Genomic DNA, 26,499 nt, shown 5'->3' with positions numbered 1-26,499 from the left:
AGAGAGGTGGCAATGCTGGAGACTGACAAGGTGAGTCACTGCACTGGTGTGCACTTCATGAAATGATTTTGCACACACAGGAAAAGAAAGAGCTTGCTGGAATATAGGGAAGTGGCCTTCAGCAATAACTTAATTCCAGAGCAATAATTTGAAGAATCTTTATTGAAACATTCAGGTAAGTATTTAAAGAATGAAGCTCATTCCAACAAAACTACCGATTTAACATTTCCAAATATAAAAACATTAAAAATTAATTTTTGTGGGCATAACTTTCATCCCCAACAAATTACTGTTATTAACGTACTTCATTGCACTAAAGAAACCAAGGAGGAAGACTAGTCAACTTAATTGCTTTTGCACTTTAGAAAAAATTGCACTGATTTACATAAATTACCCCAAAATTACCCAAACAAAATTAACTTGTTCATGGCATCCCAGCACTGCAGGCGTCAGAAGCTGAGAGTCAAATCAGGTGCCAGTACAATTCAAAACCCTCAAATTTTGCAGATTATTAAAGTAAGTCCCACTACCACTACTGTCATCATGGTATTAAGGGATACCTGTGGAGGGGAAAAGGGAGGGAGGAACAAACCCAAATGGAGCAGTACTTGTATCCAGTTCTAGAGGGAGGGGAGGGTTTGCATCACCATCAGGTTACTTGGGGAAAGCAAGTTGCCAAAGATGGCTTTTTCATGAGAGGCTCTGAAAATTTGCAGTGAAGTAAGATGATTTGAGGAAATACACTTTTACACATTGGATTGTGATTTATTCAAAGCTTTGCTTGTGCATTAAGTAGTCCCAGACACTCTGAAGTTGTGCTGTATGTAAATAACCTAAATAATTTCTCTTGAGTCTGTACAATTCCTACCATAGGTAAGTTACTGTTACTCAAAAAATAAGTGTCGAAACCATCACAAAAGTATTGGTTTTTCAAGCTTTACTACAGCTATCTTTAGAAATACACAACAGAAGGAACTCCAGTTACACTGCATGAACATGTACTTGGTGTGTAAATGCCGTGCAAAGGAAAGTAACGGTGCCTTGTGCTCCTTCCCAGGACAGGAGTAGGAAGCTGGCCAGGCATGCAGAGGCACTATTGCTTTCTAGAAGGCTGAAAATTCACTAACTCACCCAGGGCCGTGGCTGGGGGTTGAAAGTAGTACAAGAGCAGGAACAAGGGGATGATGGCCCAGTGCTCCTCAGTGATCCCTGTCCCTCCCCAGTGCCCACCACCCCACAGCTCATGGGCAGAGTGTGGGTAAGGTAACAGAAAAGAAGCAACACAGAACTAGGGTGACTTCAGGAGGTGTTTTGCAGGACTGCCTAAATTGAATTTTAAATACTAAAAAGGTGAACAACTGGCAGTTGTTTTTTATAAAGTATAGTAACATAAGATAATTTTATAATTATTGGGTGCAACTGTATTTTTCATTGTGTGCATGGCTGAGTGGTTAGTTAGCAACTTGTCATGCGAGGATTCCTGCAGGAAGGATAACTGCCAACAAACGTTCATGAGCACTTAATAAATTTCACTACAGCTTTGGTGACACTGACATGGAAAGGATTAAAGCAACTGTAACAAGTGTACAATAAGACAAATCTCTGTCCCAGGGGAGGGAATGTATATTTGTGCAAAATCTCAGTTAATAAATTACAGTAGTTATTACTGTACTGTGTGTGGCACTGTTCATGTTTTCAATGCATCATTACCACCCTGCCTCCCTGGGCAGGGGCCTCCTCGGCACAGTCTGAAATCCACACTCTGGATTTTATCTTTGACTTGCTTGATCCTCTACCTTGGTGCAGTCTGGTGGTGATTTGTCACTGTGAATGTCCTCAGTGTCTGTCTTTACCTGTGCCACCTCCTTCTGCTCCTCTGCTCCTTCCATCTCCAAAGGTCCTTGTTCTTGGCCAGGGGGGAGATTTGGGGGTCTCTGGTCCAGCTTGTCCAGGTCATCACAGTGGCTGATGGAACTGGTCTCACTGAACCCATCAGAGCTTCTCAGAGACCTTTTGAAAGCTTTCTGACCTGTGAAGTGTTGGAAGCATTGAGTACATGTGAAGGCAGCAAATACAATCAGTGGTGTGCACAAGTTCAGTTTCCAAAGGAAGTATTGGAATTTCGCAACAGCAGAAAAGTAAGTTTTCTTTGTGTGCTACTTTGGACCCTGAACATAGACCTAGACAGGTCTGCAAAGTAATAGCACTTGTTACTGTATGCAGAGACAGAGAAAACTGAGCTGAAGCCAAGCTGCCTGCTTACAAACTGAAATCATTCCAGGTTAAACAACTGCACTGAAAGTTATAGGCTGGAAGCCACCAGCCCAAAAGGTGAGTTAAAACTGGGTTTCCTGCCAGGCAAATCAGCATTAATTACTAATACAACTAATGCAGAGAGTGCCATAGATTTAACAGATCTTTACCTCATAATGGCTTAGGCTACAAAATGTACATGAGTACGTGTTGTTATGCTTTTATTTCAAATAAAACTTTTGGCTTGTTTACCTGTTCATTTTTAAAGCTCAATAACCTCATAATACTCCACAGGAAGATTCCAGATGCATGGGCAGTTGTCAGTTAATGGGACAACTTCCTGTAGTCCCAGGAAGAATATATGGGGAGAAAACAGCTTGGGGCAGTGTTCTGTGCCACATGTACATTAAGGTTTTTAAAGTGGTAGAAGATGAGCTCTAGTTCCAGATGTTACAAAAGGTGGAAGATCATGTACATGGATCTTCCTGTGTCAGGGAAGTTTTAGAAATTAAACTCAGACACAGAAACTTACCAGGAAGTCTTTGCTTTGCAAGGCTGGAAGTGGGAGTTGGTGGTGGAGTGCTGCCTGTTCCTTGGGCCTTTGATACATACATAGATTCTGTGGATTCTAGAGAGCCTGCAGGTTAAAAAAAAAAAAAAAGTTAACTAAAACTTCTGAAATGGGCAGAATTTGAGTTCAAGCTGTCACATGGGGTGATGCATTTCTGATAACCCAGGGACGTGAGTGCTGAGACTTCAGAAGTGAATCCTTTCCCCTCACACTCATTTCATGACACTGTTACACTGTAGTCCCATTTCCTTCCTGCCCTGGGCATATGACACCTATCCAGCCATGCAGGGTCAGCATTCCCAGGGGAGTGGGCTGTCCTCTGCTCTAAGAACCTGCCTGACTCGGTGCAGCCAGAGTCACAAAGGCCCTGAGCACAGCAGGAAGCTTTCCCTGCAGGGTACAGACACACAGACAGTGGGCCACTGTCCTGGGTGTGACAGATACCTGCTGAGCCCAAGAATATCCATTTCTGTGACTGCCACAGTACTTTTACAGTGAGAATTTATAATTTCAGGAAGTATTAATGTTGGTACATTGGTCTCACTGATGTAAAAGCTTATAGGCAGCTCTACATCTGCAGACACAAATTACAAATCTGAGTAAAATACAGTCTCTCACATTGCACCATTGCATTTACTACTGTTTCCCACACAGCCCAGTTGATGCCAGGCCCCAGCTGGCTTTAACCTTTCCTCCAGTTGCTGGACATGAAGTTTAGCACACAGACCAGCACTAACCAGGATGGCAACAGCCAGGTGCCATCCCAAACCAGGATTCCAGGCAGACATCCTGTTCAGGGGCACAGTGGAACACGGGAGAGGATGCACATGCACTCACGTGAGGAGCAATGTGCTAAGGCCAAGCTACCCCCAGCTCACATATTTACCCCCTCAAACTCCTCCAGGATATGTAACCAGAGGTCACAAGAATGATTCCTCCATTAATAAATGCCAGTGTCTATCATGGCTTTTTTAACCCAATTCAACACGCAAGAACAAAATGTGAACTGTAAAAAGATTCTTACTGGGTATTACAGAAATAGTGCAAAGCATGCTCCTGTACATCCTGAGGGTGGATTATGTCACTCATGATCAAACCAGCACAGGAACATGTGCTGCACGTTCAGTACAGAACTGAACAGTGCCAGCAGGACACAGCTGCAGGTGCCCAAGCCCTACCTGCTGTCAAATTGAATGTCCTTCCCTTGGGCGAGGCTTGGAAGGGAGAAAACCAGTTCAGCACAGAGCCCACCACTGGGATCTGGCGCAGCAGCCCCTGCAAAGCACAACCCAACACTGGTGAGAAGAGACCCCAGGGGGATGAGTTACCTCAAGGTACCACAGGACCGATGTTTGTGGCCTCACCTCTTCCAGCAGTCGTTCTTCATTTGCTTTCTGAAGCTGAAGCTGGGCTTCCTGTATCCCTTTTCTAACAACTTCAGTCATGTTTTCCAACAGCTAATAAAACCCAGAAATAAGGATATGTATTATTTGGACTTGAAACTGTCTTTTTTAGGATGGAGACAGGGTAGTCACATATTTTTCCAATTTACAACAGTATGTGACAATCTCTATTTCATTATGACTGTAAATTAAAGAATGTACATGCTGACTGCAGGATTTTTTAACACATAAACCCAGAGGAAATAAGGTAATTTGAAACAGGAACGGTACTTTATTTTTACACTTAGAAATGAGCCTGTGACCCAAATTCTTTGAAAATCTGCTTAGCATATAAATGTTCCTCAGATGAATGTCCAGGAAGAATGTTTATGTTTATAAGAGTACATTTTGGTTCCTAGAAACACCCAGGACTTAAATCAGCCCCACAGCTACAAGTTATGTGTCAGCCTATAGATTCACAGGTTGTTTTCCTGCTCTCATAAACAACTGCCACTGATCACTGTGGCAGCCCAGGCCAGCACCAGCAGTGTTTTATTCTGCAAAGGGCAGGCAGTTTACTGGGACAGCTGCAGGGGCAAGGAATGAACAAACCCAAGAAGCTACACCTTTCTTTGTGCAAGACAAATGCCAATTTCCATATATTAATATTGGTTTTAACATTCACAAGGACAGGCACTCCCTCCAAAATGCCAAAAATTTGTGCTACTGTCAGCTAATAAAAGGGCAAAGAGGAAGCTGCTCCTTTTCCCTCAGGGAGAGACCAGCCAGGAACTGACCCCCATGGCAGCTCAAGACCCCTGGTACTCCCTGGCTGCAGAGGGGAGGGCAGTGGGGTGGAAATTCAGAGTACCAGGAAGAACCACTGTGTTTCTGGCTCAGTCATCTTCAGCTTTGGTCCTGCCTTTACTGCATGTCTCAGGGCAGGCTGGACTGATGTGGGTATTTTGTAAAATCCTCCTTCTTGTACCAACTCTCCTCATCTGAGCAGGGCAAGGGGCATTCACAAATGAGTTCTATTTCCCAGCTTTGGATCAAAGGGTGAAAATCCACAGATTTACTGCAGCTGGTCCCAAGGACTGAACCCCCCTTCTGACTCTTCCACTATTCTGTTCCTCCCTGGAGCCTTCAGAATCCGAGGGAGCCTGATCAGTTCCAACTTGTCCACTACGGCAGTTAAAAAACTGAAGGTGCTCTACACACAAAACATTCCTCATGTCACCCTCCAAGCAGCACAGGGTGTCAAGTGTGGGCAGGAATTCACTGCTAGAAAAAAAATTCATTGATATAATCAACATATTCCCATGAGCAGAAATAGGCAAAGGATTTCTGAAATTCTATTTATTTTTGAGGTGAGAAAATTAAATGCCCAACACTAGCAGAATGAAGGGACAGACGTAATGCAGGTCACTTAGGAATTCTATTTTAGAGAAATATTTATTCTATTTGGAGAACTCCAGTCAGGTAAATGCTTTGACAAATAGAAGTTGCATCATCAGCTTTATTACTTCAATAGGAAACTTCTAATTTCTGGGTTTAAGACACCAATTGAAAGTTTTTCACACATTTTAGAGCATAGTCTTATCTTAAAGCTGGTATATAAAGAATCTCAATCCCACCACATCTAGCAGTGAAGAGAAACACCAGCTCACAATCAACCTACACCTTCACTTTTGTTTTTTGACAGCTTAAAATCTGAATGATAAAATGAGGCTATTTCAGTACTATTGAAGGTTTTCATTAGAACTACTGCACACGGGACCATAAACACAAATCCAGACAGCCCCACAGTATCATAATTCTCCATGTACAAACACAGATTATTCCTTCCACAGTAATTAAAACTTTTGTGGGCAAGCACAACTTTTACTTTCACAATGCACAAAACCATGTCCTGAAGCCAATATGAAAGGGGAGAAAAAAAGGTGCTTCAATATTTTGTGAGTTATTAATACATACTCTTGAATTTTCTTCAATTTCTCTGCCTGTTGCTGCAATAGTTTCAACCAGCTCTGACACATCCAGATCCTCTGTGACCATGCCAATGTAAACACAGTTCTTCTGCCCTCCGAATTCAGGACCTGGGGGCACAGGGAGAGTCAGGTCTTTGTGCTGAACAAACCTGCAATCCTGCAAGGGCTGCAGCACTCACGCTTATGAATCTGGAAATCCCAGTACACACCCCCGCTCCAGTACCTAAGGGCAGGATCTGTGTGGGTACAAATTATGCAGGCCAAGAAAGTGCAGCCCTTGGGGTTTTCAAAGACAGAAAACATAACCTGAGCAAGAAAAACAGTGAATATTTTATACAGTCAATGAGTTGTGTTATAAATACCAGTGTTGAATATGCTTTAAACTCCTTAACTTTCTGCCATTTACAAGATTACTTGGTTCCACAACCGCAGGGCACTTAACTTTTGGCAACTAATTAGAAAAAGATCAGAGCTCTGAATAAGCAAATTAATACTTTCAGCTATGGTGTGGCCCTGTGTAAATGTGAAAGTGTTGCTAATTATCACAAAAGTCATCTAAGGCTTTTAATCGAGCCACAGAGACCAGTGAAGCCATCAGTGCCAGTGGGCTTGGAACGAGATCTGCTTTCCACTAGAGCCAGCACTACTTGAGGAGGCTCAGTTTACACACAGGAATGCTGCAGCTTTTATTCTCTCTGGCAAGAAAACCCTTCTTGGTCTAGTTGCCCATACATCAGTTTTCACAAGGATTTCTGAGAACAGCTCACCTGGTGAGCACTCCTGAACTGAAACATGGGGGAGGAGAGAACAGTTACAGGTGTTCCTCCTGGAATAATCACATGGGCAGCAGCTCATTCTGCATTATAATGACCTATCAAATCATTCTAGCACAGCTAGGAGAATGACTACCAGCTTGAACAGAAGTTCTTTAAATAGTGCAGTTACCCAAAGAAAAGATGAGATCCGACTCCAGCTCATTTAACTTTTTCAGAAGTTCTGTATTGATTTTTTCGAGTTCTTTTTCTTGTTTGTCATCATTCTTCCCATCACTGTGATAGTTGTACCTTCAAACCAAGCCAAGAGATAGTAATTTCACTTTACACTACATACAGAAGCACCTACACATTTAGCACATTTCTACAAATTCTTGTATCTTACAAACAAGAACCCTCAGAACATTATGGTACCTACCAGCAAATTTATTGGCATTTTTCATCAAGGACTGGGAGGTGGGCTGAGCTTGCTGCTGCAAACTCAACACAACAGATTTCTGGTTGACATACTGATTATACCTGAACTGCTTTAACTATACAGAATCCTTCCCAGAGAGCTGCATCAGAGGATCAGAACAGACACTTCAAGGGCTGTTTGAAGTCTATTCAGCATATCAGTGAGGGCTATTATAGATAAAAATAGAAGTTATGCTTGGCTAAAGACAGTGGGATGCACTTGCTCATTACAACACTGCCTCCAATGTTACAACTGGTGCCCAAAGCAGCTCTTCAGCTTTTCTTTAAGAAATAATCATAGAAAATGACTTTATAAAGGCAATTACCTAAAATGCACTCAAAAGCTTCAACTGGGTGCAAAGCTAAATAACGATCAGCAGATGAAACATCCAAATCACCACTGAAGAGACCACGTGCTCCTGTCTGCTCCAGCACAGTGTTTGCAAATACAGTATGAAGAAAATCATTTACCTCACAACACCTAACCCTGGCCAGCCAAGATCTTCAATATACAACAGGCCAACTGTTCTTCTCACTTCTTGCTCAAACTCCTCTCTCAGTTGCAGTGTGCTTGTCAACACTGGTATCTTCATTTTTAAGCAGTCTACCAACTGATCAATGTCTTGCATTTCAGTTCCTAAAACTGCAGAGCAGAAGTGTTAGTGTGTGATAAGTGTGATGGACGTGACACAGATGTCTGAATTAGGGATTTGTAAAGGAGCTGCTCTGCAAGTTAATCAAATACAATTTACAGATAGTATTGAATATCTTTGTCTATGTAAGTAGGTTTTTGGTTCAGTTATTTATGTACTGATATATCAAAATGAAAGGAAGTAAGGATTTCATAAAAACCTAATAAAAAGGATTTTCTCATGTTACAAACTAATAAGGATATGTTACAGTATCCTTTTACATTACATCAGTAGCTAGCATTAAAAAACCCCACAAACATCCTCTTTCCCATAGCCCAGCTGGACACAAATTAGCTTCCATGCTAGTTTAAAACAAAACATCACAGCATTACCAAGTAATTTTATTCTAAAATCTGCTGTTCTGTGTACACCAGGACCTTCTCTCATGAGTGTCAGCTGTTCTACAGCCTAAGCCCCTCATTCCACACAAGCCAACAGGAGACACTGGGCACTCCCCGAGCCCTGCACACTGCTCTGTGCTTCTGCAGAGTGTAAACTAAGAGTAGAAGACACTTTCCAAAACAAAGAACTTCTTATATCCCCCCTCCACCACTAATTGTAGAAAACCCTGGAGGCTTAGTAAATAATTATTCTAGCTAAGTAGCTGTATTTTGAACACAAGCACCATTGCAGTGTTGAAACACCTATGTAGAAAGGTCAGGCATCTGCTGTTAAGCAGCTGAGAGAAGGAATTTAACTGCTTTTCCTAATGAGTTTTAAAAGTAACCAGGAAGTCTTTCTCTGCAGAGGCAGTGAGGCAACGTGACCCACAACAGCTGGGCTCCCATTAATGCACCCAGTGCTCAAGTGCAGCAAAACAATACAGCTGAGGTGGTTTTGGTTTGTTTATAAGAAAATTGCAGGAGAATATCCTGAGGGGCTTCTTGAGCACATCTGCTTTTACCCAGGAGATTGTTGTACCATTCCACAGTGAAGGCCAGCATTTACAAGGGGCTGAGTGGAGTGGATGTTACCTGCAGAAGTCATGAGTGGGCTGAAGCGCACGCAGGTGCCTTCATCCTCCAGTTCCACCACATCGACTCCACTGGCAGGAACCAGCTGTGCCAGCTGCTCTCCCAGCTGCAGGGACAAGGCACAGTTAGGGAACTGGACATGGCTCCTGCAGGCCCAGCCTCAGGGAACACATGGACACAGTTTTCTCTCAAAATCAGTTCTTGCACCAAAATACTTCACCCTGTGGGCGAGATGACTGAGATCGACAGATCCTTAAAATCATGACAATTTGGGATAAGCTGCAAGTGCTACAAGTCAGAATTTTCTGCAAAATTGTCACTGCCATTAGGTGTGCCATGATTACTGCACAAGGGATTCAAAGCAGCCATGTGCTCAGCTCTGCCAGCACAGGCTTCTAGAATTAACTCAAGAGCTGGAAAAGGCAGCTGTCTGTTCAAGAATACACAGACATTGGCCATAGAGCATTTGGCTGATTTAAAAGAATTCTGAAGTTTACATATATTCCCACAAGATCAAGAGGAAACCCAACAGCTTAAGATTCAAGAATGATTTCTCTAGTAATTATGTGTAAAATAATCAGAAATGTAAAAGCAACTTTGCTTTAGAGCAAATGAATGTTTTGAACAGCCACAAGTTTTGCAAAGGAAATTGGATTGAGAACATCTTTCAAACTACTCTAACAAAGCATTTATAGCTCCTGATGACTCCCTGAACCACTCCACCATCACTCCCCTTCCCTAAAGAAAAAAGCATCCATTCTTACCCACTGATTGAAGGTGTCATAAATGTGGCCTTCGTTGCTTATTATGGGATGACGAATAGTTGAGGCCTGTTCAGCATGTGAGGTCTGATCTGAATCCAAAGACACAAGAATCACAGAAGTGGATTTTTATTTACTTAAATAAATAAAAGGCAACAATATTTGGATAAAAGACAACTACATATCCTAGCTAATGTAACACATCTACACCATGTACTGGGCCTGGAGCAGATGAACATGGATGTTTTTGTAAAAATATGTTGAACACGATAAATACTAGAAGTGAAACAGAGTTGAATGTAATAGTTAAAAAAACCCCAAAAAAACAGTTAAATACTTCTGAGTTTGGAGGTTAAAATGCCCCAATGGAAATACAACCAGTGTTTTCACAAGCAAAATCCTACAATATTTAATACCTGTGACAGCATTTCCAGAGCTGTTTCCAATGTGTACTGCTGCTTTTAAAATTATTTCAACAGGAACTGTAATCAGTAAACCACAGCAACATAGTGCTTGCCATGAGCTATGAAATGTTTGAAAGGAACAGAAAACCTGAACAAACTAAAATCTCTCCCCATCAATACACTCATACCAAGCCTGCAGCTTGTAAGAGACTTCCATCATCTGCTCTCAAGATCAAAATCATATGCAAATCTTTTCACTCAAGAAGGCAGAAAATTACTTGCTATGAAAATTTAAAACACTGCAGTCTATCTAAAAAAAGAAGCTATCACGTGTATGATTTGTCACAGATTATGACCAGCATTCACAACCTTTTTAAAAGCACATTACATGAGAGAACTGCACTACATCACATTTATCTCAAATTCATTTGGTGAATTAGTAGTTTAAAATACTGTATAGAGAGGGGTTGTTGTTGTCGTTTGGTTTTAAATAAATCACAAACCTTTATTTGAATATTCCTGGAAAAACTTGAAGACCACCACTGGGGAACTCAATTCATCTTCAACCTTAAAAGAAAAAAAAAATTTCCCCTGTTTTTTTGAAGATTCAACACCGTGTACAATTCCTTACACTGCTGAGCAAAGCTTGAGCTCTCTTGGAAATCACCCCAGAATCACTGGGAAACATCAACAGAGTTCCAGCAGGAAAAGTAAGATTATAATTGCTCCTGCTTTGGAGAAATGGACTGTGCTACTTCTGGAGACAATCTGAGGCTACATTTCACAATCCTAAAAATGCAGGATTTATTTAAGTAGAAGGGCAAGTGATACAGTAACTTGAACTCCCAAGGCCATTAATACTCTACAGCTTACTCAGTAAGCTGACTAAATTTTCTATACATCAAATATCAACCAAAATTTGAAGGTGAGGGTCAGGGAATAAAATCACCAAACCCTGTTGGACAGGACATCTCACAGAAACTGAATTTGGAACGAATACGTTAGCTGTGATTTCTAAACCTATTTCTGGTGTAAAAACCTCAGCTGAGATAATTTTTGTGTACAATTTCACAATATAATCTTGAGAGCACGGTAAGATACAGCCAGAATATATTAGAGACACTTAGGGAAACTGGTTTCATAGATGTGTTACTGAGCAAACCCATGTTCTAAATGGAATTAAATCAAGCTCTGGACACAACTTCTGGATACTCCCCTGGGTGTACCAGTACAGAGCAATGGTACAGACATGATCCAGAGGTCACACACAACCAAGCCATGAGATTTCACTGAACACCAGATTGGAAAGATCCCAAGTGTCTTCAAAACAATGGTTATGATTAACATAAAATTTTTAAATCATTTATTCTAGTCAAAGTTGCTCTTATGATAACAGGGAGAAACTAAGATATACAACCTAAGTATTAAAAGCAGACTGTACCGAAGTTTTAATGAAATCCAGGTTTTTCAAGTTTTCCAGCAGCCTCTGACTCTAGAAGACCAGAGCAGAAAGAGAACAAATGGAGGAGAGAAATACAGTTTTAGAAGTTGAAAGTTATTCCGAAAAACATTAAACAGTCACAATTTTTGAGCAAACCCCTCCAACATGTGAAACTCATCCAATTTTAATTTGTCAATTTGAAATGCAATAGAAAAGTATTTTCTGGGTTTAGTAAAACACTGACTACAAAGTGTGACCCTTGATAAGAAATAATATTTTGAAAATAAGCACTGCATTTTGTAACTAATACATTATATTGGATCTTAACTTTTACTAAAGTAAGGACTCCAAACATAGTGCACTTGTACCTCAAGAAGTGTTTTGAAGTCCTTCTTAGTAAAAGTAATTTAGTATTACTTAAATCAATACAATGCCAAGTAGAATAGGAAAATAAAGTCTCTCTGAAGAGCTTTCAAGCAAAAATAGTTAAGAGAAGTAACAAAAAAGGAAATTATTATGTTACTTCATTATCTAGGAAGAACAAAGACTTTTTTTCTCATTTATAAAAATATACATTCAACCAAATAGTAAAAGCACATCCCTCCCTCAAACATCTTTCTGTGCTTTCATTGTGGGTGTAACAACATGACCCAATGTTATACTGTCAACAACTGCAGTATTTCAGCTGAGTCTTCTACAACACATCACAATAACCAGAAAGATCTGTCAGGAGCTGTCATAAATCACTGCTGAAGTGTTGCTCACCAGTTGTGAGGCATGTTTTATCCTCTCCACAATGCCATCATGGCCCAGGTACTGCAAGGAGAGCCACAGGGGCAGGGCACGCAGCTTCTCTACGGGCTGGCTCGACGTCAGCCCTGCTGCCAAGGACTGAGGAGGAAAACAAACCAACACTGTTAACCTCTCCTCAGTGCTGCCTCTTCTGCCAGCTTTGGAAATTATAACCTTATGGAGAGCTTGGCAGCACACTGAGCAGAATCAAAATGCCAGGATCTTAAGAATGGTGAGTGAGAATCTGAACATACCAGGGATGGATCCTCATGTCTGTAGAGTGTCACTGCAGGCACTGCTGGCAGCCCCAGCCACGAGCCCAGAGTCAGAGTCATGCTGTCACATTTTGTAGCGGCCTGAAGTTTATCACAATAAACACAATATAAGCCACATATGTTTTGATTAACCTTACACAAGCACATTTTAAAGTTTCTAGATATAGTGAAACATACCAGTACAGAAGAGGAGACATAACCCAAAGCCAAAGTTGCCAGATTTACGCTGCAGAAAAAGAAGTGAGTTTAGCATATATTAAATATGTATTAAGAGACAGCATTTTAATCTGCAGTTTAAATATTTCATACTGATGTGTAAAGGGAGGTAATTTTTGTTCATGTGTTTTTCATTAACAATGCAAGAGATGTTGCTACTTGGTATTCCAAGACTGAAAACTCAAAAACAAAAGTCTACTTTGTTTAAAAATTTTCAATCCAACATTTGGTGAAATCATCACCCAAGGTCGTATCCCTTATTTAGCACCAATTTGGTATCAGAAATAGTATGCAAATACAGCTATTCTACAAAATACAAGGAGAAAAAGTCTTTATTTCAGCCACAAAATATAATCTTAGAGCATTGGAGTCTTCATTGGCATTGTCCAAGTTCTTGGAATTACTTTTTCTCTTGGTTTAAAAAGAAACCCTCCCATTTTCCCTCCCAGTTCTGTTGCACGCTGCTCTTGCTGCTGCCTTCTTGACAATCTTCATTGAAGTGCCATTTCATTCTCAATAACCACTTTATAATGTCCTCTCTGACTTAGATCTTTTTAGGCCTCCCTGGCCTAGAAGGTCTTTTTATTCATATTCAAGCTGTTCAAAGCAAGGGCAGATAAGATTACCATCTGAATAAAAGTGATTACTAATCTGTGCTGAAATTACCTCTCCAATTAATTCTTTCTGTGTATGTAAATCAATTTCCATCTCACAATAACACAATTATAACCATATAAAATGCTTACTATGACAAAACTAAAGTTGGCCCTATGGCTTTCTGTGAGCTGTCAAATTAGATGGTGTCTATTAGTCAGACTTTTTACTGAAGGCAGTTACAGAGCAATGAGTCTCCAGTTCCATACCCTTCCACATGGAGCCACATCTTGTACTGCTCACAGAGCTCCTTCAGCCGGCCCAGCTTGTCCGTGTGCCCAGCCCCTGGAGTCCCTGGGCAGAACAAAGAACAGGCAGTGGCACAGGATCAGCCTGCACTGAGGCTCTGCTAAATAAGCCTCCTGTACTGATTGACATCACAGATCACTGCCCAGGTCCCAAGCAACCAACAGTCACCTCCTTCATTCATACTTAGAGCAAATTTTGTACGTGTGTTTAATTAACTAGAAAAAAAATACAATTTTTCAAGCTAAATTTGATGGCACATCCATCAAAAAAATTCTGAAGTGTTAATTTAAAACTGATTTTTAACAAAAGATCTGCACTCACTAAAGTAAGTTACAGTCATATTAATACATCAACTGACATATGCAGAACTGTAACAGCAACTTTAAATCAGTTAAATTTAAATCCGTTAAATAAAATTCCCTTTGGATGGATAATTATTGTGAGGTCATTAAGATATTTCCTGATATTTCTTGATATGCAAGCACTGAGCTGTTTAGAAAAATATATTTTTATTTTTTTATTATATATGTATTAATGAAATAGCTTGGGGGTTTTTGTGATTGTTGTCCACAGCACTTACCAGCATTGGCCACAAGCAACAAAGGCAGTTTTCCAGACTCAACATCATCTTTAATCAGTCGGTCCAACAAAGCAACATCCTGGTATCAGGAAGAAAACAATGTTTGTCAAACACTGAATTGTTTCTGCTAAACTGGGAAAATACATTAAGATTGAAAACTAACATCATCCTGAAGTTCTGAAAGGAAACATTCTCAATATCTTTGTTTTTGGCTTGCACTTTCTTCTTAAAGGCAAAATAATCTGAAGGCCAAATAAAGCATTTGTGAAAAATAAAACACAAATACACCACATAGTTTGTGAAAGTACTCCAATTACTCGTCTTCTAGAAATCTTGCACTAAAATGCACTTTACTTAAAAGCCATTAAAATATTTTCAAATGACAAGACCAAGATACAAGCTGCTTTTAGAAAATTTCCATCTGTGATTTGCACAGCTTTAACACAGAAGATTTAGAAGTTGAAAAAAGTAAATGTATTAACAGCTCTTTCTAACAGCAAAATTGATAATCATTTAATGAAGCTTAAAACCCAGCCAACCAAAGCACAGAAATAGTTCTTGGGGAAGACAAACTTACCATTTGGTGCTGAGATCCAAACATAGTGTTACAAGGCACACGGCACATGCAGGAAAGGGGCAATCCTAACTGCAATAAAAATGATGGAATTTCAACTGAGAAATAACTCTTTTCACATGTTCACAAATAGAGACTGACACAAAAACAAGGGTGACAATAGAAATCTTAATATTACATTGTAAAGTAAGTTTTCTGCTAAAACTTATAATCAAATTAATAAATAAAAAGCATAGGACAAATTATGTATGTTTGGGCTCAGGCCTATCTCCTATGGCCAACACCATAAAGTACAATGCAACCTAGAAACAATCACTCATTTTTTAAAAAGTTAGCACACAGGATCCTTTCCACTGGAAGTATTCAGAAAATTTCTCTTCCTCCCATTGCATCACTGCTGCAAAACATAGGCTGTAAATAAAAACTCAAAGTATTTTTCCCAGACAAATGGTTTTATTTTAAATGTATTGTCTACTACAGCTGAGATTATGCTCAGTATGGACTCTGCTTCCTTTCCTGTAATGTTCACAGGAGGAAAAACAAGTTGTCAAAATCCCTAAAGCTGTGCAGGCAATATGAAGCCAGGTAGGTTATAATTGCAGGTAAACCCCCCTGACTGACTTTACCTGATTGCAGAGAGCTTGGCCCAGGCCTGTTCTGGCTGCAGAACTGATGTATATGACAGGCTGCTTATTGTAGAGCACATTAAACCCCTCAAGTGTATAATCTTCATAGCGGGTGTGAATTACAAGTCGACAGATTTTTAGGAGACCTTCACGATCGTCCTCATGATAATAAGCTGATCCATTTTCATACCTGCAAGAAAAGCCAAGTAAATAGGAGCAGCAAAACCAACAGTCAGTTTAGGGACTAAAATAACACTGACCAACAAAAAGGCTCGCCACAGGATGGAGAAGATAATAAAAAAATCTTTTCTTCCCAGGTTAAAGTAGATTAAAAGAAAACTTCTACAAGACAGGTTGAGATTAACTATGAGAGAAGCCTAGTGTATATATATATATATATGTATTTATATGTATATATGTATATATTCATTTAGACTCAGAGACAGAGTAAGAGAGAAAAAAACATCTGGGTTCCTTTAAGATTGCTTTTAGAGAGTTCAAAATCTTGCTTACTAAAAGTGGAGTGTGGGAGGAAACACACAAAAGGCTTCATTCTGGTTTTAACATAGATTTCAATTCTGGACTGCTAATTTTAAAGATAATGCAACCTCATATTCTTTAGGCTAGGTTAAGCCTGTATTTCAGACCTTCCAAGGATTCCTAGGTTTGTGGCACAGTGGTTTCTTTTGTTGACATCCTCAGTCAGGTCACATCCATTTTTAAACATTATCACTACCTTATCACATAAGTTACTCCCAGGGACTCACCTGAAAAGCCTGCAGAGCCACAGAGTAGTGTCAGAAAGGATCCTCGTTGTAAGTTTTCTCAGTCTCTCCCTGTCCAGCACAGATATATAAGCAGCCAAACTGTGTCCCAGTAGAGCCATGTGACCCTGTTCACCAACATTCTGAAGTCTGCAAGCCAGAACAGAGAAACTGTGAACCAAATCCAACTCATGGGCATTACAGTAATATGGGGTTTATGGATTTGTAATGTAGACTGGCAGAATTGGTTGACTTGCTATTTAAATATTTAGCATAGAGAAGTGCAGTATATCACAGTCACCCTCCTGCCACTGTGTATGACACACTAAGCTGCCAGTGCACACGGAGCACTTCACTTGGCTCAGCTGCTCACAGGAACAGCTCCTGCCTTTGAACCAGCCAACACGAGCTGGAACTAAGCACCTTATCTGCACTGGGACTTGAAAGTGCATTAATACCCTTCTCTCCTATGCACAGAAAACTCAGAACACTTACATTACTATTTTTAGAGGCACAGCTTTTCTTTGCTTTTTGGGTTTTTTTTGTTTGTTCATTTTTCTTTTATTTATTGATTTGGGGGTTTAGTTGTTTGGGTTTTGTTAATCTTGCCCATGTTTTTTAAATGTTAGTTTTCAATAATCCTCTGCAGGTCAGTTAGTACTATTTCCATTTTACTGAAAAATAGAAACGAATGTTATTTCCTTTCATTTTAGAATCTACAGAGTTACATGATAAAAATCTACTGGCATTCAAAGCTTTAAGACTTTCTGACTTAAAACAACTTCCAGAAAATGGAAAAAAATGAGCTGTCACATGAGAAACAATTCCCTTGTATAATCAACTTCATAATTGGTAATGGAAGCTTTGTAATTTCAAGAAAGCCAAGACTCATGCATTCTTCTGCTTCACTATCCAATGTAAGGTGCCTTTAAAAAGTGACCTGGTTGCACAATATTTTACACTTTAAAAGACATAATATATACTTATGTATATAAGTATATATACCAAAATATATAAATTACATATACTGAAACACATATAGAACTTAATTTTAAGTGGGTAAGTTCTATAGTGATGAGAACATAAAAAGATCAAATGTCTTCCACATCCAGTGATTGATATTGGCCTCACCTGTAGGACTGTGAAGTTTCCTCTTCCTCCTCTCCATGCATTAGGTTCTGAACTAACTGAAGTATGCTCACCATATCCTGGCCACTGAGAGGGGAAACAAAACCATGTTAAAGAGACACAAATGGGTAAATATCAGCATCTAAAAGAGGCCATCTGGGACACTCCACTTTTATTCAATGCTGAGTACAGCAACAGAAATGGTTCCTTGGTCTTAGAAAATCTGATCAGAAAGATGAGAATGCTGAATCATTTCAAAACCCTACTTGCTTATGGTAGGAGACTCAGAAAAAAATATCTACTGATACCTGAAAATTTGGTCTGAAAAGCCTGACCTGCCAACATTGAATTCTTATTGCTACACAGCCAAGCAAGGCAGTAGCTAAGGATCCACATTTGGCTTCACATGAAGCAGCTTCAGCTCATAACTCGGCACTTCTCAAACAATTCCCTACAAATCTCAGCTTCTGGCAGCCACAAGCTACATTAGACTTCTCATATGACATGGTAAAACTGAAAGATCCACACCACCTCAACTATTATAACTCCAACTAAAATTTACAGTAGTGTAAGAACTTACATTGACAGTCGAAATTGCTTTTTATTCATATAAAAGATAACTCAGTGTCTCCACTCAAAACCAGGGTTAGTTTCTGCACAGCAGAGACTTAAACAGCTTTTGCAATATTTTCTGAAGTGCTAGCCTGAGCTCCTGCAGGATCATCTCCCACAGAGGACACAAGCAATTTAAATCTTCATTTTCAGGTACAATGATCTTACCTGCCTTACGCACAAGAGCTCTGCTTAATTTTTAAAAACAGCTGTGCTGAAAAGATGGGAGGTTTCTGGGTTGTTTTTTCTTTTTTGTTTTTTTACTGTTTTCTATCTTATCAGTCTCAGTTATTTTTTTTAACTGGGTACTTTAATTCAATACAAGTTTATCTTTACTTTGAGTCACAGCTGTAGGCACCACTACTTCATCAGATTCCAAGAGTTCTAAATTTCAGTCACCAAGGACAAGTAATATTTTTTTCTCTTTTCTACATGAGAATGAAAATAGTTGGTATAATTATAGTATTATTTTTTCCCCCTGAATATGGGGAAAAGTTTATTGTGATGCCTGAAAAATGTTAACTTTTCCATTAATACAAGTTGCTTGGAAGACAAACATGCTATGCCCACCTGCCTTGGAGTGGTCCAGGAATATCCTTCCGTGCATATTTCTTTTCATTTTCCTCCTCCAATTTCCTAAGTTAAAGGCACAGAAGAAAGTCTGTAGTTTAGTTTATGTTTGATAACATCAAATATGCAATTGACTGTGACTTGCAGAAATACAGACTGACACCTATCTATTTCACTGACAACAGGTTCAGAAATAAACCAGATGAGATTGACACAAAAGTTTAGTTCAGACTGAATTAAAGAGTTCACAAGTTGTAAGGGTTTTCAGTTCTTTAACAGAAAACTTAGAGAAGAATCTCATATATACAGGAATCAAAAATTACTTGCACTGCAATAATAAATTCCTAACTTTGAAAAACAGACTTGTTTTGAGTATTAGAGAACATGCATAAATACGTATACATTTACTTGAAAAAATCCCAGCATTTGAGAAACAAAGCTGATTTGTATAGGTGTAAGCTTCAGAACGACAATGTGACCTTAAACTACCAGGAAAATGGGGGGGTTTTCTGCTTAATGCCAGACACAATGACAGTGACATAAATAATCCTCCCCTTAGCACAAACAGCTGTTGTTTTTTATTGTGTCCTTTGCACACACCTCTGATTGTCTTCCAGCATCTTCATTGCTTCATTCAGATTCTTCCCCATTTCTGCTAGAGTAGGGTCCACCATCTTTAAGGAAAAAGAGAGCAACTTTCAAGAAAAGGTCAAAACCCATTTGTCCTACTACCATCTCTACAATCGAATAAATCCTAGAAGGGGTTAAAAACTCAACATTTGGACCTAGAAAGACAAGAAAGCATCCTTTGAGACTGCCCTAGATGAAAAAGAAAATGGCATCATTCCCTGCCATTTCCCCAGCAGACTTTTACAACAGTAGTTTTCAAAACAGATGAGAAAACATCTAACCAAAATACCCTTGTAAATCTATTTTTTCCTATTTCTTGTACCTTTAAACCAGCTTTTAATCTTAACTAACTGAAAAGAATTCCCTTTATGTGGACAAAAGAGTGAAACTAACCTGCAGCAGGCAGCTAAGACTGGCTGACATGCAGCAATTATCCTCCAGTTGCACAGAACAGGTGAAAAGTCCTGATCTCACTGCTGAAATCACATAACCACAGGTATTGCCAGGATGGAAAAGTTTAAAAATCATGGAACTTATTTGCCCTGAACTGATGACAAGCTCAAAGTATTTCCCAAAGAAGTGCTCGGGCTTTGAAGAAGTCTCTTCCATAGACTTTAACCCAAGAGGCCTGACAGAAGCTTGTGACACTGACACAAGACTCCTGGACAGGAGCATTTATCCATTGAAGGATTGGATGCCATTTGAAGCTTCCAGAGAATGTGGAAGGTGTCATCTGGCAGAGCCTGATTTACCTATATTTGAAAACCAAATGTACCCCAGTGAGGGTAGAAGGCAACACCACTGCTAAGCCCCATCACATTAGAGGGCAAAGCCCCATGAAATACTCAAGTGACCCCATTACAGAGTCCCTTCTCCCTGCCTCTGCATAACCTCCATAAATTTAACACCAAGCCATCACCCACCAAAGACTCTGGTGGTTGCCCCTGCAGGCTGCTGCTCAGCTTGGGGGGCAGGAGGAGGGACAGGGGTTGTTTAAAGAAAAAAAATCCCAAGGCAAACATATTCGCTCAGGCAGATGCAGACACAAAAGCAAATTTAATCATCGAAGGATTTTACACTGTTTTCATCCAGAGGACTGATCAAGAAAGGAAAAAAAAATTAAGTTGAGAGTTACCATATGTTCAAATGCTATTTTTAACCAATATTTTGAGATTTAAGTCACATTACAGCAAGTGGTAGGTGACTGAAAGAATCAGTGGCCAGACATGGGTACAGTGATCCGACCTAGACTGACAATTCTCTATTCTGTGGCTTTGGAAGGGGCCAGTAACAAATGTTTGGGGGAAGAACAAAAGAACAAAGCAAGTACTGAGTAATATTTTACCATCAGACCTCCTAGCACTCAGCAATAAGTAGGTTTTTACACTTTTAAACTGACTTGTACAACAACCACCAGGAATGAAGGCCATTATCTAATTAAGCATTGAGTGACAAAGTAGTAAAAATACAAAAAATTCCATCATCCCAGATTCAAAAACCCCAACACACACTGCAAGTATTCAATACTCAGAAGAAACCAGATATAACCAAAGAAAAAATAGAAATTTAATCTTTGGCAATATGTCCATACATTCTGAGTAGTTTCCAGAGTTGTACCATGTCAAAGAAACTCTGGAAAGAAGTTTGGGAAAAAAAAAACAAACAGTTTTGCTCCTGCAAGCCCTTAAGGGAGCAAATGATTGGACTAATCTACTGATTGTGATTATCTCACATAATTTAATTCAGGCTGCCATAAAACATCATCAGTGGCTGGGAGGCAGTTACTTGTTTGAACCTTTCTTAGCATCACATGCAAGTATTCAAGCAGATCTAAATGTAAATGTAAATGTGGACTTGAGATGTAGAGACATTACAAAAAGGGCTTTGAGCTGCTTTTGTTGGCTACTAACATAAAATCCACCTGCTGAAATGACATCAGATGTTAAAAACTGCACATCCTTACCTTGTGACTCATCCTGTCTCACTCACTAATAATTACACACACAAAACACTTCTGTCAATAAGCTGCCAGAGTAACTACATAAAATACAGCTTTGAAACTCTTAAGTTACACTAAGCTCCAAAAAAATGCTATGAAATCCACAAAGCCTTTCAATTCTGATATGGGCTGAATTGGAAAATTAATCCCTTCTGATTTTTTCCAATTGCTAAGCGGATATGCAGCAACTTATTTTCTCCTCTGAATTCTGGAATGAGAAAAAGCCCACCTTTACCTGCTGCATGCTCAGCTTTCTATATGCTCCTTCTCTGCTCACATTAGTAAGGGCATGGAGGGGGGAAGCAGGAGACTTTCTGCTTATTTTAAGCAGCAAGAAAAATAGGTGTGGCAAAAGTTGCAGCAACAAACCATTTAGTTAAGAAAGGTTTCTGGGACACACTTTAATAACAAGAGCAGAAATAAACAGTATTTTTTTCATGGTCTTGGACTGATTTTGAAAACGACTGTGAGAGGAGTTCTTGACCACTCCCTCCTGAGCCCCAGGACAACACAGGTGTTCAGGGGGTTAAAGCAGCTGCAGGAAGTTTCTGCACTCAGTCTTTCCCCTGGATCACAGGCAGCCTTTGGCCAGGGGAGTCACAGGACACTCAAATCCTTCCAAGCTCTAAGCAGGCACCAGCCATGGCTTTTTTTCCTTCCAGGTGTCCATTCAGCATCCCAATAATTCCTGCCTCCTTCAGCCCCTGACATATCTCGTAGAGCCTGCTTTATCATACATGCCTTCAAATGTGTTAATCCAACTCCCTAAGGTTATCCTGCAACAGCTTGGATTTGTAGTCACTTCCCTATTTCATAACGAATCTGTTACTATTTTATTAAGTACTTTGAACTGTGAACTGTTTATGATTTTATAGGCAGGATGTCACACCTTGGAGTCACTTGGCAACTGTGGAGAGGATAAGGGGCCATTCTCATACTGTGATAAGACTTGAAAATTAATTGCAAATTCAAAAGGGAGAATGCTGTTTCTACACCAGTGTTTTACAATCTTGATTTTGCATTTCTGTAGGCTGTACTCCTAATGAAATAAAGGGATGAATTTCAAACAGTTTACATAAACTAATGTTGTGCAAAGCAACTCATAGGTGTAGCTCATTTCCCACTACATTATTGTAACACTTTAAAAGGAAGTTTTACCATAAAAAAATAAAACCTCTTCTCAATAGTAATTTACTGTCAAACAATATCAGTGTTCTTCAGCCAAAAAAACATAGTTTTTATTCTCCAGGGTAAGAAAAGTTTAAGATAACCAAAAAATGCTGACATTTCATGATTGGCTTGAATAAAAATGGCATTGTGTCATCACAAGGCTTCTTGCTTATAGATATTCACTCTTGTAATTTTTATTTATTCCCCTGACAGACACCAGGGCCTTAATGCAGCTCTGCTGCCTTAAGTTTTCTGTAAACTTACCAGGATGTTATGGTAAATAGCACAGTAACAAAAGACAAGAGTCACAGGCTGAGCAAGAAATCAAAACAGTTTTTTTCATGTTTAGGAAAAACACTGTTGTAGAGACAGCAAGAAGTTACAAGGAAAGAATTTGCACTATTTTACCATTGACATAGTCACCTAACTTGAAATTTAAAATCCTTTAGAAGATGGGTCACTTCTATCAAAATCCAAACAGGGCAAAAAAAATAGAACAGTTCTGTTAAGGCAAACTTCTGAAATCTAACACAAGGTTCCAAAATTATTTAAACAAGTTCAGCCCAACAAAAGATTTCTGAATTTCAGATAAAATTAATTATAATTATATCACTTATGACACACAATACCTTAAAAATTAATGCAATAAAAATTCTGCTGAAACAAAGTTAATTTGCAAAATCGAACCAAGAGATTTTTGGTGTGCACACCTGTGTGTCAGATTCTACAATTATTTTCGTTGCAATCCTACTGTGCAATGTTTTCAATTCTCAGGAAGTTTCTCATCTGCTGAAAAAAAAAAAATCTTTTTCCATTTGCAAGACTCTAATGACTGCAGTCATGCCAATGTCACTGCATTACAGCTCATTAGGTGATTGTACCAAGATGGTTATGAAAAATACAAAGCTGCAACAAATACTAATACAAGTTAAAAAGTACACCCTGCTAAACTATCTGTACAAATACACAGCAAAGGGAGAATCCATGGTTCAAATAAAAGACAGTCTCAAATCTACTATGATAATGCTGAAATAATGTCCACGAGGTAAGTGGACAGACATTCTCTGCAGAAAAATGTATCCCAGCTTGGAGGAATCTTAAATATATTTGGGAGAAGACTTCTGACATACCATGCTCAAGACTTGATAAACTGCAAATTGTACAGATTTACCACAATCTTAACCAAAGACTATTCCAGGAGGGCACTTACTGCTAAATATCTAGAAGACCATAATTGTATTATGGCATTTTATTATACAGAGAACTACAGCTTTTATCACACATGTGGAAAAAAGCCGTGATAAACAAGAGAGGAAGTAAACCCAATGATAACTCTTGACACGTATCCATATGCATGTATGGAAAAATCAGACATGCAAGTTTTTGCAGACCATTACAGGCCATTCCTCATATCAAGAATAATTAAAACATGGACATCTTTTAGGTATTTCATTCTTACAGTGTGTTTATTGCTTCTTATGATGAACTAGTCAAGCAAAGAGCTTGGCCAGTACTGCACTTTGCCTGTACTCGTGCACCTTCTTTAAATCACCGTGTATCATACCAGTGTTCTCTTTGAGTCCAGCTCATAGACAGTATACTCCAAACTATTCCAATGAAGTATCACTTAATTACAAGTTTTCAAAACAAGCAGGGGTCACTACTGTCAGCACGAGTAAAGAACCTAAGCTTTTAAACGCTAACAAATACTCTGTAACAGTGTATTCTTCAGGAAGCTTGTAACATAGCAAACTTTTTTTTTTTTTTGCCACCAGCTCATTAGCCACGTCGGAAAGACACTTCCTGAATTTCCCAACCATTTTACTGGAGCACATCCCATACAAATTTCTCTGGACCACCCCAAGGATCACATCAAACCGAGCATGCTGCATATAGTAAATGACGCAAGGAGGGGCGTGTGCATTCCCAGCTTAAGCACACAAAGTCCTGGTTATTGCAGAGGCACAGTGTCCCCAGAGGCAGCGAGGGACGGGGACTCGCTCGGGAGGGGCAGGACCCTGAGCACAGGTGCGGAGCGGGCACTGCCTCAGTGACAGCGGCTCTCGGCTCTGTCCGGCACTCACGGCATCGCCGAGCCAATATTTGCTTTACAGTGCACGGGGCACAGAGCAAACACAGGGCAGCCAACGCCTCTATTTCAATTTTTTAAATGGGGACAATAATAATTTTTTTCGTAATATTTCCTCAGCTATCCTGCTGGAGGTTAACACTCACGGGAAATAAGCTCCATCTTTTTTTTTTTAGAAAACAAAAAACCCGCTCCTAAAGCATTTCCTGATAGTTATCCTTCCTAATTCCAGATCCGGGACACGGATGCCGGTCACATCGGCAGCTGCGGGGGCCGAGCGGGGACAGGCCCGGGGACTCCGCTGCTGCCCCAAAGCTCCGGCAGGAGAAGCCGCCTCAGCCCCGGGGGCAGCGCGGAGCACCGAGCCCCGGCCGCCGCCGTCCCGCGCCCCTCCCCGCGGCCCCGGCCCCACCGCACCCGCCGCGGCCGCTGCTCGCAGCGGGCCCTGGCCCCGCGGCGCGGCCCCGCGGCGCTGCCCCGCAGACCTTCTCGAGCGAGCCGTCCATGGCCACGGGCCCAGCGCCGCCGCTCCGACCGCTCCACGCTGGCAGCGCTGACGGGGCCGGCGGGGCGGGCCGCGCCCGCGCGCTCACCTGGGCAACGGGCCCGCCCCCTCCCGCACGCACCACCGCGCTGCACCGGCGGGGGGGTTGCACGGCGGCGACGAGAGGCAGGGCCGGGGCCGGCCCTTCGCTCAGCGCACCGCCTGAGGTCTCTCCCCCCAACGCCGGCTGGTGGAACAGTCCCAGAGAGAGCCCGGGTCAGTGACAGATACTGGCGCATGCGCGGGGAGTGCGGTTCAGGCGGCGATGGGCGCCGGTTCCGGAGCGGAGCTGCAAGTGCCCGGGTTCGAGTCCCGGCGGCGGCGGTTCGTGGCAGGCCGGACCCCGGCAGGTCTCTGTGTGGCTCCAGCCTCCGTAAACCTCTCGGTTGTTACCCCGCTGTCGCCTACGGGGGCACCATAAGCCTTTTCTCCGCGTACGGGTCCAGCTCCGGAACGCTGCACAGTCGCGGCGGACAGCACACACCTGGTCGTGGGCTCCCGTCCGACAAGCAGCCCCCGGAGATCCAAACCCTGGGCTTTTCCTGAGCTTTATTTCTGTTCTTCCAAGCTGGAGTTACTTTTCGGTACATATCTCCCGTCCTATTAGTGCCATTGCTGTTATTTACCAGCACTATTTGCAGCTGGCGTTGCTTTGCGCAGGGATGTGCTGGGATGAGGAAAGGGCAGCCCCTGGGCCCTGCCACAGCGAGTCCGCCAAGCGCTGGGCAGCGCGCTCTACACTCTTATTAAAATTTACTTAAATCTGCAAGCCATCCTTGACTGTTTTTAGTCGTTCATGGAAGAATGATAGTTTCAAAGGCATTTCTAGGTGACAGAGCGAACTACCACCTCCTGCCTGGAGATGGTTCCCTCGGTCAAGCCTGAGCCCATTGCTAGCAGCAAGATTTCCCTGGCGCTCCCGGATGCGCTCCTTTCCTTCCGCGGCCAAGTGTCTTACTGGACATGGGCCACCCTCGCTGTCACCTCACTCCGTGCACTTCAGATCCGCTTTGTGGCACTGGTTCTGTGTGTACACGAGTCTCCTCAGTAACCTCACATTATTTGTGGCTTTCTCCTCAAGTTGTCTCAGCAGCAGAGCGCAAAGCAGAGGAATCCCACGGGCTGCTGCTGCTCCGCAGGTGTGCATCGGCCCTGCTCAGACTGCAAAACAAGGACAAAACTGAAAAGAAAAAGCCGTAACCTACTCATGTAAGCACGCAACAAGGAGATAATTAAATAAAGATAATAAGGAAACGGTGCTTAGTTTTCATTTGTCACTCGATACTTGAGGCACGAATGCACAGTGACCCCATGGTGCTGCTTCGACCA

At 41.0% G+C, this 26,499-nt stretch overlaps 1 protein-coding gene across 3 annotated transcripts; it reads right to left on the bottom strand.

The window, feature by feature from the left end:
- Positions 1-144: 144 nt before the first annotated feature.
- Positions 145-25,790, bottom strand: PDXDC1 (pyridoxal dependent decarboxylase domain containing 1). 3 transcript variants are annotated; one of them, XM_088174417.1, is made up of 23 exons: positions 25,655-25,790; positions 19,339-19,412; positions 18,739-18,804; positions 17,560-17,643; positions 16,432-16,578; positions 15,665-15,854; positions 15,042-15,110; positions 14,465-14,543; positions 13,845-13,929; positions 12,943-12,991; positions 12,745-12,846; positions 12,464-12,589; positions 11,699-11,749; positions 10,761-10,824; positions 9,857-9,945; positions 9,093-9,198; positions 7,898-8,069; positions 7,143-7,261; positions 6,184-6,305; positions 4,189-4,281; positions 4,003-4,099; positions 2,786-2,890; positions 145-2,029 (listed from the first exon to the last, which is right to left on the bottom strand). In XM_088174417.1, the coding sequence occupies exons 2-23, from the start codon at positions 19,410-19,412 to the stop codon at positions 1,770-1,772; spliced, it is 2,349 nt and encodes a 782-aa protein (XP_088030543.1). In that variant the 5' UTR covers positions 25,655-25,790; the 3' UTR covers positions 145-1,769. The 3 variants fall into 3 exon arrangements, with proteins under 3 accessions (XP_088030543.1, XP_014750614.2, XP_088030544.1); XM_014895128.2 differs by lacking the exon at positions 25,655-25,790 and adding an exon at positions 25,112-25,260; XM_088174418.1 differs by lacking the exons at positions 11,699-11,749; positions 25,655-25,790 and adding an exon at positions 25,112-25,236.
- Positions 25,791-26,499: the final 709 nt, after the last annotated feature.

Source organism: Sturnus vulgaris, chromosome 16 (assembly GCF_052056855.1).
Source record: "Sturnus vulgaris isolate bStuVul1 chromosome 16, bStuVul1.hap1, whole genome shotgun sequence".
Classification (NCBI taxonomy): Eukaryota; Metazoa; Chordata; class Aves; order Passeriformes; family Sturnidae; genus Sturnus; species Sturnus vulgaris.
Note: the sequence above shows the minus strand (reverse complement) of the source record. Positions and strands in the feature narration are given on the sequence as shown.